The 19,672-nt window shown below is 45.6% G+C and overlaps 1 protein-coding gene across 15 annotated transcripts in view; it reads left to right on the top strand.

The window, feature by feature from the left end:
* PTPRE (protein tyrosine phosphatase receptor type E) overlaps window positions 1-19,672 on the top strand; it is a 97,178-nt gene that overhangs the window by 48,596 nt on the left and 28,910 nt on the right. For 10 of the 15 annotated variants that reach the window (XM_068951437.1, XM_068951441.1, XM_068951439.1 and 7 more), the window contains 4 exons: window positions 8,317-8,426; window positions 15,543-15,645; window positions 15,932-16,005; window positions 17,243-17,379. In XM_068951437.1, the coding sequence (XP_068807538.1) occupies window positions 8,324-8,426; window positions 15,543-15,645; window positions 15,932-16,005; window positions 17,243-17,379 (417 nt within the window). In that variant the 5' untranslated portion in view covers window positions 8,317-8,323. Of the gene's footprint in view, window positions 1-8,316; window positions 8,431-15,542; window positions 15,646-15,695; window positions 15,850-15,931; window positions 16,006-17,242; window positions 17,380-19,672 lie in introns of those variants that run through there. The other 5 variants (XM_068951443.1, XM_068951436.1, XM_068951442.1 and 2 more) reach the window with 2 other exon arrangements.

Raw genomic sequence — 19,672 nt, 5'->3', positions numbered from 1 at the left:
GATTGAAAGAAAGGCATGCTGCTACACCTAGGAGCAGCATTAGTTGTTGCCTCCGCAGGTGGTTGGACTACTTCAAACTATAATTCGTAAAGTCAGCCTGGCTGACTTCATCGTGATTAATTATGCTTCATTTCTTTGGCTCCATGTGGGCTTGTTTACCCTAGCTCAGGTTAAACCCACGCTATTGGCCTCAGCTCGCTGCTATTATTTCCACCCCGAAATAAATATTTTGCATCTCTCGCTGCCTCAGGTCATAGTTCCTTCTCTTTTATTTGTAAGCTGCATCCCGACTACTCTTTTCCCAACTTTGAACTTCTGTCATGTGAAAACTGACAATTCCCAGTCTGACCTAGTTTTAAATATAACCTCCTAAAATCTTCTCGGCCTTCTCATTGCTTCCTTGAGAGCAGGTCAGCACAGCATCAAAAAGTCTCTTTTCTCCCCCTTTTTTCCCCCCCTTTCTGGAGCGATGAAGCTGTGGATAAGGCATCTATGTAATTCATGATCTGAATATGCGATTTTCCAAAATTATGGCTACAACCGGAGCTCATTGAATTCCTTATTTTAAACACATCTGAAGCAGTCGTCTTTTTTAATATAATTTACAGCGTATCTTCATAACTGCTTGGAATCTGATTGTGAATGATGGAACCAAAAACCCAAGCAAACAAAGCAAAAAGGCCCCTCAGCCCCCATAATACCCCCCACCACTGCCTCGTGGTCCTGGATGCATTTGTAAGATCTAATCGGAGAATTTCTCCACGGTTTTCGTGGTGGCAAGGGGCGCTTGTTCAGCGAAGGCGGGAGCCCGCTGTCTGCGCCGCTGCAGACACCGCCGTCGCATCCCGGTTAGAGCAGAGCTGCCAATGCAGGGCTTAATCCGCTGGTGGCAGCCGGGGATTTACGTGCGCTCGAGATCTCGGCGTGACTGGTTGCAACGCGTTTGAGCTGGCGTTCGTCGCCGGAGACTGGCTTTTTGAAACTTGTTCGTCGCCTCGAGAAGGATAGCTAGGACCAGCTGTAGGGTTGTGGAGTTTAAAATATGGCTATTACAAAAATGGTTATTTTTGTCCATATTGAGGTACGTATCTTTAAACAACTTTAAAAAAAAAAAAGTCCTGTTGTGCGGTATGCAGTGCGTACATAGTTCCTGCTGTGATTACCGAAGACACTCGCCACCTGCAGATCAGGAATCTTCTTTTCTCAACCGCTTACTGTAAATTTTCGTCGCTCCGAAGCCTCATGTGCTGAAGTGGCCTTGCATGACACGGAAAACAAACGTAATGATTTGTCTGCCTGAATTAGAAACCAAGCGACTAAGCTAGCAAGACAGACTTATCAAGCTTCATTATTCTACGTGAAAATTCACTTTATTAAGCTAATTGGCACTTTGCCTCACTCAGTCCCTTTTGTATAAGTGGTTATTCTAATTTGTGTTCTGTAATCTGATTATTGCCATCTCCTTTAAAAGCTCTTTATTGCATGTATTCTGTTCCCATCAGCAATCGTTACTGTCAGGCGAAGGTGCGCCGATTCGCAGCCTCCTTTTTTAGATGGCGCCTAAACTTCAGGCTGTAGGGAGGTTTATTTGGAAAGCTTTCGTATATCATCTCTGCCACGTGCTGTCTCTCCTGTGTTTTCCTCAGATAGCATGTGTGAGGCCATGTAAATCTCTGAGCGTCGCGCGGTGAGCACGCGCCAGCTGATTTTCATGGAACATTTCCTAGCCAATATTAGATTTATTTTCCCCGCTGCAGGAATGCAGCTTGATCAGCATAAACTGTTATTGAACGTAAAATGTACCTTCCACTTGTAAACTAACCTTCATCTCAAGTGCAGACAACGCATATCTTAAGTCCTTCTCTTTTCTTTCCCTCTCTGGATTTTAGGACATCTTAAGTGTCTGGAGCAATGCTGAATTACAGGGATTCATTAAAAAAAGAAAAAGATTGCTAACGTATTAATTTTTTTAAAGCAGATCAAAACATGCAACTTCTACAAAACCTCTTGAGATTTGGTTTGGTACTTAAGGTATAAGTCCAAGTTACAAATCAGTATTTGCATAGTTACCCTCAATGCAAAAGATAATTGAAAAGCTGTTATCAGCTGCGTATCTGCTAGGAAAACTGCGCTGTGAGATTGTCCCACCCTGTATGGAGGGTTGTCAAGCTGGTGCTAAAAGCGCAAAGTACATGTGCCCCAAATTTCATAGTTAAGTCCTGCTTTTGTGTAAAATCCCTTTGCTTTTGTCCCAAGAAAAGATAAAATTTGCCACGTAAGGGCTTCAAGAGGAGAAACCTTCTCACTGTCCCTCTCCAGAAAGCATTCGCATTCAGAACTAATCCCCTGTTAATCTTTCCTGATAAAGGTGAGAGCGTTCACGATGGCCATGGAAAGCTCTGTAAACAGCCATGTTCCCGAGTTTTGAATCCTGCCCGGCCTCACTGCTGTCCCCAGGATGGGTTTCTCAAGTTCGGTCCCTTCAGCAGCTTCAGAGCCGGCTGTTCAAGGTCAAAACACCGCCAGGGAAATGTTCCCCTTTGGCAAGGAGATCTGGCTGGAGACCAGGTGGTGCCCTCTGCTCTGCTAGGAGGCTTTCGAGAAGCTGCGGACGTGGAAAGGTCGCAGTCACGCGCTTGTCGCTTACCTAGCGTTATGTTGGAGAAAGCAGCTCAAAGCTGTTTGCTCACGTTAGAGTTTGTTTCCCAGGTTATCTTATTAAAGATTTGTTTGGGGTTACTTCGTTATCTTGAAGACATTCATCTTCATGCAACTTCCCCAAAGCCTCTTTTCCGCATGTTCTTTTAGAAGCGAGTTTATTATGAAAGTCTGTGCTAATAAATCTTCCTCGTTTATTGTGTACAAATCCTATATACTCCATTTGATGCTGCCTTTACCATTGCATTTAAATAATACTTTATTTTACACAATGCGCACATCTGCGCCTCTTACGCGGGCTTCTGATAGTTTCATGGAAAGTATCAGTGCTGGATAGGTACCCTTCTTTGGTAGAAACATAATTTGAATGAATAGCTTTCCTCAGCGTGCTTTAGCAGTACAGGTTTCCTAACCACCTTATGACATAATGGTGCAATAAAATCCTAACCCAGAGTGACATCACATGCTAGATAATTAAGTTACATTTTAACTAAGCAAGGTCCACGGTATGCAGTTTATGGCCTTCTAATGGGTTAAGAGGTAGTTCTGCAGGGATGCAGTGGGAAAGCCCAAAGGCTTAATGAAAGAGAAAGTAGCTGCGGTCAACCTGGCCATGAATCACGGCTGTGCACGGGGCGGGCAGCTGCACCACCACGTTGAATGTGCTTCAGGCAGGTGAACGCACTGGTCGCACTTGAAAAACCGAGGATGCTTGGGCTTCACTTTGGAGGAGACCAGATGAGTTTAGGAGGTTATTGGTGAGAAGCGGGATCAGCAAAAGGAGAAAAAAGCAGAGCAAGGAGAGAAGATCTCTCCCCCTTCCCTTTCTGAAGAGGTCTCTTACCCTCCGCTTTGTGGGTAGGTGCTTGCCTTGACGTGACCAATATCTCAGGTGCCAAAGCTTGGGAGTTTCCAAGTGCATTTGCAAATAAATTTTAGGGATGCAGCTGATGTTTATGGTGCCCCTGGTATGATGGAAGTTAAGTTACCTCAGCTGTGAACGGTTTCCTTACCCTTTTCAATAGGAAGTGACGCCAGCATTTGTCAACTTGAAATGAGAATGCCTTCGTGTCTCTTCATTTTCTGAGCTAATGGTGCTACTCCCTTAGAATAATATTATACCATCTCCATTTTTAGCACCAGACTGAAAATTTGGGACATAACCATAGCTATGTACTAAAGCTTTAAAAAAGCAACCAGTCTACACCAGGCTATGTATTAGCCGGGCCGTTTAGTTGTTTTTCCTTCTGCTTTAGGACGATGTAGGGGCTGGGTGCCCATGCAAACCGCTCTGATGTAGCGTGCGTGTCGGGCTCTTTGAAAAAAATCCCATAGCGATAGCAATGCCACACAGCATGGCAGCAAAGATCTTATTATCACCTTTTCTTAAACCCCAGGTTTTAGCCTTGCTCTGTCAGGTCAGATGAGGATTCGGTTCTGCGGCCAAAATGGGAATTAAGCATGTGTAGTAATCCAATAAGCCCAGAAAATAATGCAATTTCCTCACATTTTGGGGGAGCTGAGTTATCCGCTGTGGTGTCTCTTTGTGCCATGGGAGAAGCAGTGGGAATAAGGAGCCGTGCAAAGGCTTCATGTTCCTGTATGATTTCTGAGCCAATCCTTATTAGACTGCATTCAGATCTTAAGTGCTTTGCCTCCTTGGCAGGATTTGAGCTAGCTATGCAATTTTCCAGTGATTTCTTTTCTTTTTTCTTTTTTTGGTCACGCTGTGAAATTTGCTGTTGGACGTAGAAGCCTTTTTTCCGTAACAGTGCAGACTTAAAATTGTGATTGGAACAGGAATTTCAAAGTGGATTTCAAAGTCTTTAAGACCTAAGATCATGAAGCATAGCTAACAATCTTATACTACGAAAAAATGAAAATATTACTCTAGGGAGTTGAAGCTTAAGTACCTGAGCTAGTTACCCATGAATAGCCGCAAAATAAAGGCTAAAGGATATAAGCAGACAACAATGCTCTTTATCCGCATGTAGTTATCAAAGCAGTTCCTATTTCTTCTTCCAAGCAAGCCAGAAGTTGCCTTACAGATTGGAGATGTCCTTGAGCTGTATGAAAGCCGGGTAATAATGAGAGCATCCGTTTTATACCTGTATTTTTTCTGCTTTTATGAGCAAGAGGCTTCTTTCAATGCATATGGCTGCCCTTTCTTGTTTAGCAGTCCTTTTCTTCCAGTCTGTCTGTTCTGGAGGTTTGTTTATTTATTTTTATTTTTTTTAGCATACTACGTCAGGGCACTGGCCCTCCTTGAGAATGGGAAACGTTGCTGTTGCTTTGGGGATGGGTTTGGTGTTTCAAAAAAATTCTGTAGCAACAGTAAATCTTCTAGCATGGGAGATGTATAAATATGCATCTATGCAACAACACACCGCTTTATTATATATATTGCTGTAACTTGCTCACCTCCCCATCTGCCCCAGTTGGGTTCAGGTGCTTTGCGTTTGCTTGGGTATAACGGCAGGCCTTGCAAATTTGCTAGAAATTTTAATCTTTCTTTTTTTCTTTAGTGAGCAGAAATACGAAGTGCTTACTCACGGCTTCAGGCGAAGGAGGAGATCCCAACGCTTGCGTAATCGCCGTAGATGTGCTTAGCTCTGATAAACGTTGATGCGATTATGGTCAAGTGCTGCCTTATTACGTTCAGGAGCGCAGATGCAAGACTTCTGGCATGGCGTTTGCATCTGTAAAATTAAAATCCTCCTAGCATTAGTTTTGTGGGAAGCTGCGAGGTTGTTCACACTTTGCAGCGCTTTGGAAAGCTGCCAGCGGCTTCAGTTCCTTTTTAGAGAGCTAGATGTGTTTTGACAGTGCAAAGGTGAACTTAATGCTGGGCTCTAAGGTCATTCAGCAGAGAAGCTCACTGCAGCTGCTCACTGGGTTGCCGGCGAGGCCGGGGGACGTAGGCTTGCTTCGCTGACCCTGCAATGCCGGCGAGTCGGCCAAGTGCCGCCCTCGGTTCCTCATTCATGCAGACTCAGTCCAAGTGATTGCGCTTGGGCTCTGGCTTTCCTCCAGCTCGCAGCTTTCCAAAAGCTCTCCCTTTCTTTCCCTCCCCTCCGTTGACGTTCGCTGCTTCTGGGTGTGTTGAGCTTCCAGGCTACTATTGCATTGTAATTCCTGATTGCTAGATTTTGGAAGGTTGTTTATAGTGCCAAGTTACAGGATAGCCGTAGCAGGTTTTTAATGATATGGCTTGCTTCCAGAATTACCCCAAAGTCCTTTGGGAGCGTTCATTCCACTAAACAGAAAAATTCGCAATGACTTACAGCTTTTTAGAGCAGATGATCGCGTCAGCTTTGTTTCTATTTAGCTACGGCCTGTTTTTTTTCAGGACCTCTAAATATTAACCTCTGACACAACTCTTAAAAGGGATAGACGAGACTGAGAAGAAAATACATGGGTTTAACTCAGCCCAAGCAGCCTAGATATGAAACCCGTATATAATCGATAGTCACCATAGTGACCATGTTACTATCAAAGAAAACTCTCTGTGGTTTTGCTTTGATCCAGTTAAGCCTAGCTAAACCAGTCTCTGGGAGCTGGAATACGTCCAGGCAACAGGGTACGTCCCCTGCGAGGCAGAGCCTCGCGCGGGGTTGTCATACCGAGCCTGCGCGCGCCGCCAGCTTTGGTTGCGTTTTGCAGTAAGCCGCTGCATGTGATCGCGGATCCGACCCCACGAAAGGCTAGGCAGGAGTTCAGGATTAACTAGGCTAGGCTCTGAAACTGTCGACTAAGACATATAACGTGCTAATTTAGCTAGATCTGCTGTTTAGAGTAATGTGCATCTTGGGGGCAGTGCCTGGCAGAACCTGTAATTCTTGCGAACGGGAAGGGATTTGGAAGGGTTTGAGCAGGTCTTGCCTCCTCGGCTGCAGCCTGGCTCGGCGCCGGGCTGCTGCGGGGCGCGAGGGGGTGAGACCGCGTCGCAAACCGCCCGCTCTCCCACCCGGCTCCGCGCTTTCGGCAGGCGCTGCTCGATGCCGAGCCGCGCCACGGTGGCCGCCTGCGGGGCCAGTGCCCTCTGCTGCGCTGCGCTCAGGCGTCGCCGCTGCAAGAGCCTCCAAAGCCCACGCAGATCGCGTAGGCTTGAAGGCTGTTGGCTTTCTAAGAGAAAATTCATCTGGGCTAATTTTGTGCTAGGCGGTAGTTGGACGCTGTAGGTTGGTGATCGCTTCTGGGCAAGGGGGAAGCAACTTTGCGCTTTGGCACCGACTTCATCGGCTGCCTGGACTGCTGCAAACGGTGCTTTGTGCCGGGAGCGCTGGTGGTTTGGCCCGGAGGGGAAGGGCCCCGACGCGGCACGCTGCTCCCGCTGGGCGAGGTAGTCTTCTTGGAGAAGAGCACCAGCTGCACTGTTCTTCCAAAGCGACCTCCTCTACAAAATGCACAGGGCAGGAAACGGTTAGAAACATAACCACGCTTCCGAGCTTTGTCTTAAACTGTTAAGAGAGCGTTTGTACGTGCGTAGTTGCAGGCGCGTGTTGCGTTTGGAGATGCTCCTGTTCGCTCCGCGCAACCTACGTTGCAGCAGTGAATGCAGTATGAAAGTTGCGGTCGCAGGAGTTTGCCAGCCGTTCCAGCTTACCCAGAGACTATTCCCCATGGGTTATTCCATTTTACGTTGAACAGAAGGACTTTATAATGGCTGTACAGTTTAATAACTGCCGGGATTGTTTCCGTCTGATTTTAAGCAGTAACAAATAGTCTTCCCTGGAGATTGCATTATTAAATGTATAATGCTGATTAGATTGGGTAGTGTCGTTCTGCCACATTACCACGGTCGGGATTTTCGCAGTGGGTGCAGAGCCACCCTCTGGACAGGCTCTGCCATGCGTGAAACGGAGAGCAATGGTTGTGTTACGTGGTTATCCCAAAGAGGATATTTTAAAATCGAGCAAGATTGCTCATTAGGGACTGGATAAATATAAAGTAAATCAGTAACAACATTTATTTTTTTCCACTTAAAGCTCTGTTATGAGGGTCTAGAGTATTCCTGGTCCAAGTCATTTGTCTGCAATTATTAATTCCTACTTTTCGTTCAGCAAGTTCCCGTTTTCTGAATTTCTCTATAGTCTTCAAAGTAGCAGCAAGTTTCGTCACACCTTTTGCTCTAATCTTCTATACATGAGACATTCTTTTCTGGTCTCGCTGAACTGTGATTTTTCTATATTTGCGAAGCTCCAGTAAGATGTTATAAAGCTTGTAGTCTTGTAGTTATGGCACAAGTGTGTCCTCAGAAAGAATATCCGTCGGTCCGTATGTCAAACTGTGTGCGCATCTAGCTGTATAAAACCAGCCAGCACAAGAGAACTCAGAAGTGGAGCTTATTGCTTGATCTGGGCAGAATCTGGCCTGGTTCTGTAGCAGTCTCTGAACTACGGCTGAATGCTTTCGCCTTAATCTTGGGCTTTAAACATTTTTAATGCGTTTGCAACGTGTGCGGCTTGTATTTTTTTTTCCCCTCTGCATCAGAAATGAAAGTTAAGAATGAAGATAAGGGGAGAGAACAAGACAGGTTTTAAAACTTTGCTCACCCAAAGTAAATGCTCGCTTTTGCTTTTAATCTTGTTCTGAAATGAGGGGGAAAAGTACATAAATTTGAGTTTAAATTTATCGCATGCTTCTGTTTGCTCCTAGGTCCAGGATGGAACAGCCCTGTTCATTCCTGCTGCTTTGTGCTAGTTATCTGCTTGTTCGCGCTTTGCCACCAAATGGAACTGAATTGCCAAAAACAACAGCAACGACGAGTAAGTACGTAGTTTAATTTGGGCAGTCAGTTTTGGCGGGGTCCCCGCAGTGACACAATCCTGAATGGTGTCGCAGGACTTTGACCCCACTAATGTGCCTGTAGGCTCACACCTGGGAACGCGCTGACCTCTGCTTGATCAGCTCCGGTGAAAAAAAGATAAGCTGGAGAGCTATCTTCTGCTCACCCATCCACCACGACGTCCCGTGTTTCTCCTACTTTCTTCTTCTTGCTTCAAGCCTTCCTGCAGCTACCTCCCAACGTATTACAATCGTGTAGAGAGAGGCTAGGTCGATACAAATAAGGGTTTTTGTTTAAGATACTGCTCCTACTATCATGTTCTATGATTGCATGATATGTTTCACTTGCATATTTTCCTTGTCCTTCATAAACCTAACTCTGTGTCTTCAGTGTTAGTAAAATGGTGCTAGTTGCCACTGTTTTTAGACAGAGTTTGTCTGCTTAGGCACTGGCCAGTGTGTGACACTAAGCCTTTTATCAGCCCCCGTCGGACAGTAACGGTTGCTGACTACTCCTGTTTAGAAGAGTTTTTCCTCTCTTTCTTTTTCCTGCCTGCAAAGTTAACACCCACGTGGAAGAAAAGCCAAGCAAGAACCAAAAGTCAGACATGTTTAAAGCCAGGAGCAACCAGACTCTGTGACCGAGGGGTTCAGAGTAAAGATTGACCAGTGATAGCAAGTCATTTTCTCTTACAAGCTATAAGGGGTGCAGTCGTTGACAGGGTTGACTTAAATATCAGCAGCGGTGCTTTTTTAAGTTGAGTGACATTTGAAATAAATTTCGCTGTTCACTCTTAAGAGCTGTTTCTGCAGGTTGTCTGAAAACTCATGTGGACAGCATTTCACTGGTGGCCTTTTTTTTGGATCCCATTTAGATTTTTTTAGTCTTTAGTTGTAATAATTTAGGTCTTGGGCATTTGCTTCAAACAAAATCTAGGACTGGAGAACAGCAGAGATCCATCTGTGCGCTGCTCTCCATAGACGCTAATAAACCTCAGCGTGGCCCTCAGCATTTGGGAAATGTAGGGTTGGAGGAGCAAGGAGGCTGTAATAATAATAACAATAATGAAAATCTTAATGTTGTTTTGCTTAAGACTTTCAAATATGAAATTGTTAATAAATGGCTCCACTACAGGTAGTTGTCATTGCCCTGTTCGATAAACGCTCTATGCCGGGGGTTTCTCGTCTGGCATCTGGAGCGTTAGAGGAACAAGTTCCTGATGCTTATCTGAATATGCAAGAATATAGGAACTGGGGAAGAGAAGTAACTTGATAGTTGTATCGCTTCCTAGAACGCTTTAATGAAATTAGGAAAAAGGCAGTTACCTTACAGATGCTGTTGGTCTTCAAAGCTTAATTCAAAGTTGTGCTGAATGTATGAATGTACAATAATACGGATAAAAGCAATCTTATCTTCTGTAGTTTAATTAAATCTTAATTTCAGTGATACGACTTCGATTTGCTTAGTGGGACTACCCTGAATTTTTTCTTAAATATCAAAGCCTTCATTATTATTTAAATACACATTAACATTTCTCCGTGGTGGGAGAGGAAGAAGAGTTTTATCTAGCCGCCGTATGTGCAGACTGAAAATACATTGCTGTAGGAAGAGGGTTCTGAGGTAATAAGCTTATCTAAGGCTTTCGATAGCATTTGAACTAAAACAATATTTTAAAATCAAACATAAAGACTCTTGATTGAAGTATCAAGAGAACTATTTAAAAGATCATGGAAGGAACTGAAGAATACAAACAAATCCAGCTTTCCTTTTGCATGCAAATTTGATGAATGATCCAAAACGATAAGATGTTTTTTACTCTGAAAGGAATAGTCACAACTTATCGCATTTCAGTATGAATTTAGCAAGCTTGACTTTTAAAACTTGTGTTAGCTTGAAATGTTGATTATTTTCATTCTCATTTTAAGCATGGATACATAATTTCTGTTGCTCTGTTTTCAGTATGGTGCCATTTTGCTTCCTATGAAAGTACCGTGAATTTGAAGTATGTTTTTTATGAAATCAGGGTATTGCGATTTTTTTATTGCACTACCGTTTTCTGGAGGAAGAACAGCTCGGAGTATTCAGCTGTATTAAACGCATACAAAACTGCATTTATTTGTTTTTGCATAAATAAATGCTAATCCACTCTATTTGGTATCTTTCAAGTAGGTAAAAGTTTATGCTATCAGATCTATGTAATAAATTATTTATATATGATTCTGTCCAGTAGCATTCAAATAGTTCTTAGTTACTCAAACATTAATCGGTTATCCAGTATTAACTGCAGCCAGATTTCTCATGTACTTGCTCTTGGTTTTTTACTTGTTATGTAGTTTAAATGTGAAAGCGATCTAGGAGTTTCAGGACTAAAGCTTTTGAGTCCTTTCCAGATTTTTAAATGTCTTTAGCATTTACTCTGTGAATATTTGACATTTTCATGCCTATCTTTACAGATTTTCTTTTTCCAGTACCAGGATAGTAACATGCAGATATAATTAATTTATCAGGTGGGGAGGAGGTAGCAAGACAGTAAATGGAACAGCTTTCAGTGCCCTTTTACTGCTGTTTTAAATAGTGATCCTTTAATTAAAGTCGGTGGGTGTCTGAAGATGAGTGAAGCAATGCATAGGAAGAACCAAGTCGCGCTATGTAATAGCTGGAGTTGGCCCCAAGGATGGTGACTTTCCCTGGGTTCTGTAGCGCTTCTTTGTCCTGTGAAAAATGAGGCATCTTCAGAAAACTGGGTGTAGAAGAAGGTGGCCGGCCCAGTGTCCTTGGTATTTTAAAAGCCAGATGGATGCTTTGGTAGATGCTCGCTCATTCGAAACTACATTTCAGTAATTTGTTTGAATGGCTGACCTTCAAAAACGTGGGTTTTGGATTGTGGTGGCAGATCCAGTTGGGTAGCAGGTCCCGCTGCAGGGTGCTGGTGTCTGGGAGGCTGCGCTGGTTCACTTTCCCTACCTGCCTTGTGTTGACTAGCTCACGTTTTTATTCTTAAATAAAAAATCATTTTTTTGTATTAGATCTTTTTAAGTGAATAAGAACCATTGAACGGCCGATGGGTCCATGCTGATCGCTTTCCATTCTTCAGCGTATCTTAGCTAATCCTCGGCATGCAAGACCTATGGGTTGGGGGAACAACCTGTTTCCATGCTTAAGGAACCGATAGGGTTTATTTAACTACATGCATAGATAAATCAAGTTAGACTGCTGAACGTTTCCATAACTGAAACTGCAATGATTAACAAAGCTAACTGAGTTATTTTCCAAATATTCATTCTTTTGGGCACGTGAGGAGGACTGCAGGAAGGCATTGGACGATTACAGTAAAAAATGAGGATGCAAGTGTCGTTGCTCTCTGACACATGGACAGGTTGAGCTGTGTAGTGAGGGAGTAATGTGGGAGATACTCCACTCTCCCACAGGTGACCGATTACCTGATCTGAAATAGCCCCTAAATCGAATGTGAGAGGTCTTGAATGGCTGCCAGGCACGTTAGGAGCAAAACTTGGTGCAAAACGGACCTAGCTCTTGGGCAAAGACATGCCTGAGAGGTCATATTTCCAGCCCACGATGGCTCCCTTAGTCCAACAAAGTAATGTGTATATACCAACATTGTGTTGACCTCAGAAATCTTGTTTTTTGTACCTACAGATGGCAAGAGACTTCTATACAAATTTGACCAGAAATCTATATATAAGCGTATAATTATAACATGGCCCTATTTAAGGCTGCGGCAGGCACTCTACGTTTAAAATAAACGTAAGAGGAGGTCAGGATGTTTTGCAGAGCTCGATGTCTGAAACAACAATTCTGACCCAGAACGGAGGCACGTGTTGTTGCCCAAAAGAAAAGCCTCAAAGCATAGACATGGGCCGCTGCCCAAAAGCGAGGCCTGTGTTGTCAGAGGGAGTTTGCTGAGGCTTGTTGTAAGAACGCTTGGGTGTCTGAATAACTGAAGCTTGTTGTTTTTGAATTGGAAAAAAGGGCGTTAATCTCTGCAGTCACAACTCGCCTCACAGGCCCTTGCCCCATCCAGGTCCTCCATGCAACGCAGTCAGTTGAGGGGTGAAGAAAAGCAGTTGGAAAAGCAGTTGGCCAGTGGAAGGAGGAGCGTGGCGGATCACGAGATGCTTCCTGCTGTGCAGGCACGGCACTTAGTTCCTCTTTTTGGTCGCGGTGGTGGTTTTGTTTTTAACACTGGTATACTGAAATTAGGAACCTTGTAACCCTGAAGGAAGTGGTGATGTATCTCCAGAAGAAGTAATTTGGACATCTGGAAGAGCGTTAAGGGAATGAGGCAGGGACGAGCCCCTGAGTCGAGCTTAGCAGGTGCCGGGGAAGCAGGAAGGGTATTGTCACCATCCTTCTGCTGATCATCCCAATTCCTTGTCCAGGTGAAAGCCAGTATTTCATTATGTTTCTGAAAAGTACCCTGGGATGATTATTTTCATGTGGCTGCTAGCAGAAGACCGTGTGGTTGAGGACCACTGCTCCCTGTGTTGCGATAGTGGAAAATTTCCCATGGCAATGGTGCACTGCAGAGCTACTGTAGAAGACATCTGCTTTTCCAGCATGTATTTACTCAGATGTTTTCATCTTCAACTTCTGAAGCAAAACTGAAATAATTCAGGTCTGTGATTCAGTTTCCCCTTAAAGTCCTACTTAATCTTTAGGCAGTTGCATTGGCCAAAGATCTTTCAGCCTCTGAATCTACGAAGACTTAGCCCAGTGATAACTTCTCATTTAATTTTTGGATTCTGTTTCCAAAATTGCCAGTGCAGCCACTGAAGAAAATACAGGTAATAAATGCAGCTGTTTCAAAGCACACCGTGCCTGCCGTGGTCTTTTCACGCAGGTCTGACACTGCAACTCTTCTGAAAGTGGTGCATCAGTGTGCAAGGAAGAAGGGACTTTTTGTGGGTTTTATGAACTAACTCCCTTGTGAAATGGGAGGGGGAGAGGTGAGATTTTGATGCAGAGAATGGTATCAGTCATTATAGGGATGCTCTGTCCTTAAATGAAGAAATGGAAGTAGGACTCTGGCAGAAAACTGAACTTTCCTCCTCCTGGCTTGGATTGAGGGATGACTGCAAGGTTTTCTGTTATGCCTTTTGGTCGGGAATCAGTGTTTTCCACAGTTGCCTCAGAAATATGGTATAAGGAACATGAGTTATTCTGAGAGAAAGAGACAGGGGATTTTGTGTTGCGTGATGAATTAAGGGAGTTTTCAATTCTCTTGTGACTCACATGTTTTGTTGCTGTCCCCTTCTCTCCCTCCCACAGCGTCCTGCATTTTGACACAGTGCAGATGATGAAAATTGATATAAGAAAAATGTACTCCTGGAATTTTCTCAGATACTAAATCTGAAATTTCCTAATTTCAGAAGTTTTTTTTTTTTTTTGACCTGTGAGGGGCATTTTTTCTTTCTTTGCCAAATCTTTGTTTCTGTACAGAGCACGCTGCTGTTAAATACTGTACAGAAATTGTTAAGCTGTTTCTGACGGATACACGTTCATCCAGGCACTTCCTACAGCAGCGATTTTCTGAACCCAGTCGGGTGATGGTTTCCGATGACGATTTTGTCATGCCTGTCAATTCTGTCTTTATGCACCATTTAAATGTCTAGTTCCATGTATTTTATTGCCCTGCCTTTCTTTGGACCATTAAGTTGACTGAGGTAACTTCTTTCCTAGGATATTGCACGACCCCAGGGAATTTGTACCCACAGAGGAAGTTTTATTCCCTGTCCTAAAACGCAATGTGAGCAACGTCACGTCTCTTCTCTCCAAACCGTATCACTTTTCCTTTCTTTACAGTGTTCTCTGTTTGACGGGGTTATTCAGACTCCCTTCCTGCTCCCTCACCTACAATTTAAATAAAAACTAGGCATGTTTCTCTTTCAAAGAAACAAAATTGGTAGTAGCTTTTTGCTTTTAGCAAATGCCTGTTGTTCATACGTTCGTGTATAAGGTGCACCAGAAATTGTTGGGAATTCATTGAGGACGTGCAAATACCGTTTAAAAAAGAAATCGCCTTAGCATTGGAAGAGCAGACGTTGATGAAGCGGTGGAGAAACACGCCTCTAAAGGCGGCTAAGGAATGCTACTGCAAAGACGGAAAACCCGGGAAGTTCGGCATCCCCGAGACGCTTCCTAGCAGGTGCCGTAAGCACAGGCTGCTGCGTTAGATAACCGATCCGTTTGACTCCAACTGGGGAAAGTGCATTTTTGACTCTTTGCATGTCTTTTGAGCAATGCATGCTAGGTGAGGAGGGAAAAGCCTCTTTCCGCCACGGCTAGAATAACGTGGGCTACTTTGGCTGCTTGGAAAAAGCAGGATTCACATCTTCTTGCTGAAGACTAAGGCTGATGATTCCTTTTGTTCGAATAAAACGCGTTTTTATGATTTTAACATGTTGCATATTGAACTGTTCACTGGAATTAAAAGGTGACTGAAAGCATAATGAAAGTGAACTGTAAAGTGTCACTTTAGTGAAAAAAAAAACCCACAAAAACCTCTTAATGGCTGGGTGAACTGAACACGTTAGACGTGCGTGACGCACGTCTTTGGCGTCGGTAATACCGATGTGAGGGGCAATGCTCCTTCAGAGGGGGAGCTCTGGCCGGCTGAAAACCAGCTAGTGTGCGTAAGGACAGATGAGGTGAAACCTTCTGAGTGGGCTTTACCTTTAGTTGGTTTTAAGGGCCTTGCACCGAAAATATGAACCCAGCTACCTTACTGTAATTAAAAGTAAATTCTTATTTAATTTCATTTTTGGATCCTCGTTCCTCTAACGTTCTTGACGCTCTGGAAACCAAATTGTTTGTTGTCTGTGTGTGTGTGTGTGCTTGGAGAGGGGGAAAAAAATCTTCCGATTCTGAATTTCAGCTTTGCGAGTCTTAGAAAGCCTTTGCGATGCTTGTAGTAAATGCAGGCAGAAGGTTGCACAGAGCCGAAGTTAGGGGTGCGGGGGACGTTCCGGCACCGTTAGTTGGGGCGAGGTGTTCGCGTAGGAAACAGGATCGCGCGGGGCCCGCCGCTGCGGTCCGTGCCTGCAGCCGTTCGCCTTTGCTGTGCTTCCGTTGGCAGACTCCACAGAAGAGAGCGGTTTGCACAAGGACCTCCTGACTTCCATGCTGATCCTGCTGCTGGTGTTCGTCGTCTTCATCCTTCTGGCTGGCTACTTCTTCAGGTAGGCGTCTGCGAAGGTCTGCGCGCGGAGCCGGCTCCGGCGTGTTTTTGATGTGCTGGCAGGAGGAAATGAAAGCCTACGTCAGCGGGGGGTGAGGCACGGGCGCCCGGTGCAGCGCGGCGCAAAGCGTTGCCTGCTCTCGGCCTCTGCCGCCGCCGCGTCTCCCGCGAAGATGGACAGAAAGAGTTTCTCCCGCATTACGTGGTTTGTAGAGGTGGCTCGGGCAGAGGCGCTCGGTCGCCCTGCGACGTCGCTGCCTCTGGTTAACGCGCCGTCTGCCTTTCAGGTTCAGGAGGCACAGGAAGGCCGTGGTGAGCGCCGGCGACAAGAAGATGCCCAACGGCATCCTTGAGGAGCAAGGTAAGCGGGGGCCCGCGTCCGCTCGCGCGCCCTCCTTCGCCGCTCGGCCCTTCGACCTGTAGGGGCTGCCTGTGCCTGGCGTCGCGTTAAGGAAGCCTGAGATTGCTGCCAAAGAGAAAACGGTGAAAAGCCCAGCAAGAGCTGTCCGTATTTAAAAAAAAAAAAAAAAATCCTTAAATTCCAGTTGGTTTTAATTAGCTTTCGGTTTCAGCTGTGATACAGCAAATATTTCTTTGTGGTTACTCTTCCTAAATATTTTATTACTGAGAGCCAAATTTCCAGCACTGTGGTCTTGTATTGAGAGGACTCCGGTGTTTCTTCTTAAAAGGGAGGGGGAAAAAAAAAATCCTGAACTGTTAGTGAAATTACGGACTGGTTCCTGTGCAGAAACAGAAACAGAAAAGGAGGCGAGACAGGGAAGGACTGCGAGCCCTTCGCCCTAAAAGAAAACGTTCCCAGACACCGAAAATATTTTCTGGTAGATGTTTCGAGTGTGCTGGTACTTGGGCGTGCGGAGCAGGGGGACGTTCGAGCCTCGCAGCCGTGGAGGAATTGTTGATAGATGGCTTATAGGTTTTTATGCCGTAAGGAAGAGGAGAGCGCAACGTCCGAAGGAGCCATCAGTTCCCCGGCACCGCATGCGAGCTGCAGAGCTGATTAGAAAAGAACGTGATAGTCGGCGAAAAGAATCAGGCTTCTAAACATAACCCGGTCGCAGCTTCCTGTTCAGCGATACGTATTTTAAACCAATGACAAGTGTTTTGGAGTTCCCCCCTCGCCCCGCTGTGGAGGTGCGCTGGCCTCCTGAGCTCGTCGAGCCTTGGCTCAGCGGGTCGGGACATGCATTCGCTGTGAAGGTTTTAGCGCGGGGCTGCTGCAAGACGGCCCGTCGTTGCCCGCTTCGGGGAAGCGGTCTGGGCTTCTTCCACGAAACAGAGACGTTAATGTTCCTCAGCGTCTCTTCAGCTGGCTCGGCCGTATTGTAATCTGGTGGAAACACCGAAACCATTAATTTTACCAGTTGTGGTTCTACTTGAATTTATTATGTTCTCTGTGAAGACACGTGGCCTGTGGTTTTGTTTTCTTCTTTTATTTGAGCCAGCTTTATCACCGGTTTAAGTCTCCTTTCAGAAGTCTCTTTTGTCATCTTCCAGCCGAAATTAATTTGTAAGCTGAAATCACTGCTTGTCTGTTGCTGTAAATGTGCCTTTAACCCTTATTTCCCTTGAACTGACAGAACAGCAGAGAGTGATGCTGCTCAGCAGGTCTCCTTCGGGCCCAAAGAAGTATTTTCCTATTCCAGTAGAAAATCTTGAGGAAGAAATCAGGATCCGGTCGGCGGACGAAGGGAAACTCTTCCGGGAGGAGTTTAACGTAAGTCCGCACGTCGGCGTGGAGGCTCGTCGCGTAGGGAAAAGCAGTCGGCAAATCAGCGGCTGCTGATTTCTTGACGCACAATTCTTTAGAAAATGTCTCGCAGCCTCAGGAGGTGGTGCGTGAGTGCGCTGGCACGTTGCGTCTCTGCTCTTCAAGACCTTTGTGGTCTAGCTGCTTCGTTTTGGGGGCAGAACTGCCGTTTGTATCATGATGTTTAGGGCCAGTAATATTTCACCCACGCTGACCTTTTTTTAACGCGCTCCCAGCGTTTGGACGGGGAGGTTGTCCAGGCTCGTTCTGACGGCGGCCGAGTCGCCCACGCTGCCCTGCCCTGGTGTCCTTCCCTCCCGACCCAGTGTCAGAGGTTGACTGTGCAGCATGATGCTGTCCGGGCGAATTTGCAATAGTGAAACTATTTGACATCTTTTACCTTTTCAAGAAGGTCTTCAGTGTTTGCCTGAAAACTAGAGGAGGGGGAGGATTGAATATGCATCTCCGTGGCTTTTTTTAAATCTTTTATCTTTGGGGACCGTGAGTGCCCCCCTCCCGCGGGGAGTGCTTAGGGGAGAGGAAGACGGGCACGCGGCCTTTGAGATGAGCATTGCCCTGATGAGTTTTTACTTGAAAATGTCACCTTTGGCGCTTTGCTCTGATCCCATCGCTTCCCCTTGTGTAACGCTTGTTGCCCTGGCAGATCTTGACTTTAAGGCTTTTCTTTAAAGTGTTTCCTCGGTCAGAGAGGAGATGGTGTTTTCCGCCCCTGCGGCGAGCCTGCGCTGCGTGCCGGTGCGCAGCTGAGCGCGGGCCGCTTCCTACGGCGAAGGTGGCCCCAGCGGCGCCGCTGCCGTGCTCTTGTTGCTTCCTTCGCTTCCTCTACCAGCAGAAGCAGGTTGCACAGAGCTGTAACCTCAACGTTAAATGTCGAGTTGTCAGAGCTAATGCCTGCGTTGATTAGACAGTCTGTTAAGCTCCTTTCTTAACTGGTAGCGTATTTATGCCTGCAACTCGTTTGGTGGCATATTGAAAAGGCATCACTTCTTTGCCTTATCAGAGAGAGCATTGCGGAGATATTTACCGAAGCCAAATGAATGGGAAAACTAATTTTAAAAGATGGGCGCCTGTGAGTTTTGGAGTCGGGGTGAAGGCAGCGATCTGCTGTTCTTTGCTCTGCTGTGTCGGTTTGCTGCAGCGTGCCGGGAGCAGCCGGGTGCGTGCCTGCACGCAGCTCCGAGTGTGAAAGCTGTGGTCAGCACTCGGAGCTGCGAACGGTCACGTGTTGGAAGTGACTGAGGCTCGTGGTGACTGCAGTCTGCTTTGATGGTGGTTTTTATTAACCCTGTTGCCTGTGGCTGCTTGCACGAGTATATGTGCTTTTTGCTCGAGCACCTTATCAGCCTAGGAGGGAAAAGAGAGAGAAAGAAACAGCTGAAAATCGGCGTGATCGCTTTTATAGCAAACAACAGGAAAACTGATAAAGACATGTCTGTCATTCCAGTATTAGAAGGACAGTGGTTGAAAAATCAGTGCCCTTTGGCACTGGACAATTTCTAACCTGACTTCCCAGTATATCCTTTGACTGGCTACCGTCCTCGCAAGGGGAGGGGGAAAGATCACGACAAAACCAGAATGCAAACACTAAATCTTGCATGTACTGTGTAAATGCTAAACTTGGGACAGAAAGTAGAGCTGAATGCAGCCCTTTGAAAAATCAGTGTTTGCTTACAGCTGAGAAAGAGGAAATCTTGAGAAACTCACCCACTCATTACTGGGAAAGATTTAGTGACTCGGGTGAAACAGCCTGTGCTGCCTGTTTAAGGAAGGCTAAAGCTTATAGGCAGGTCTGGACACTTGCATGGTCCAGCTGCTGGAAGGCTGCTCACCATGTTCATCGTGAACCTGAGCTTCCAAAAGCACGAGATGTATTTTTATACTCGCATAGCATGTTGTAGAAATCCACAAATACCCACACCCCAGTGCATCCAAAACCCAGCGCAACACAGTGTTAGCGTTCCCCATCATGTGGCTATCGTCTTGCCTGCTTGTATGCACTAAGCCATTAACTTTCTGCTGGAGCATGGAGAGTTTGGGGCAGTCTCCTAACATTTGGAGACAACTTTCTCCTTAGAGAGCTGAAGCCCAGCGCGACGCTGAAGCTCTGAAATCGGCTCCGGTCTCCTGCTGAGTCAAACCTGTGTCTGCTCCTCAAAACTGTCCAATTCACAATATTTTCATGGGACAGTCATCTCTCGTAAAAACAGACAAGGGGGATCAGGCTCCTTGAGGACCGTAG

This window comes from Struthio camelus, chromosome 7, assembly GCF_040807025.1.
Source record: "Struthio camelus isolate bStrCam1 chromosome 7, bStrCam1.hap1, whole genome shotgun sequence".
In the NCBI taxonomy this organism is placed as follows: domain Eukaryota; kingdom Metazoa; phylum Chordata; class Aves; order Struthioniformes; family Struthionidae; genus Struthio; species Struthio camelus.
This window is presented reverse-complemented; position numbering and strand designations above follow the sequence as displayed.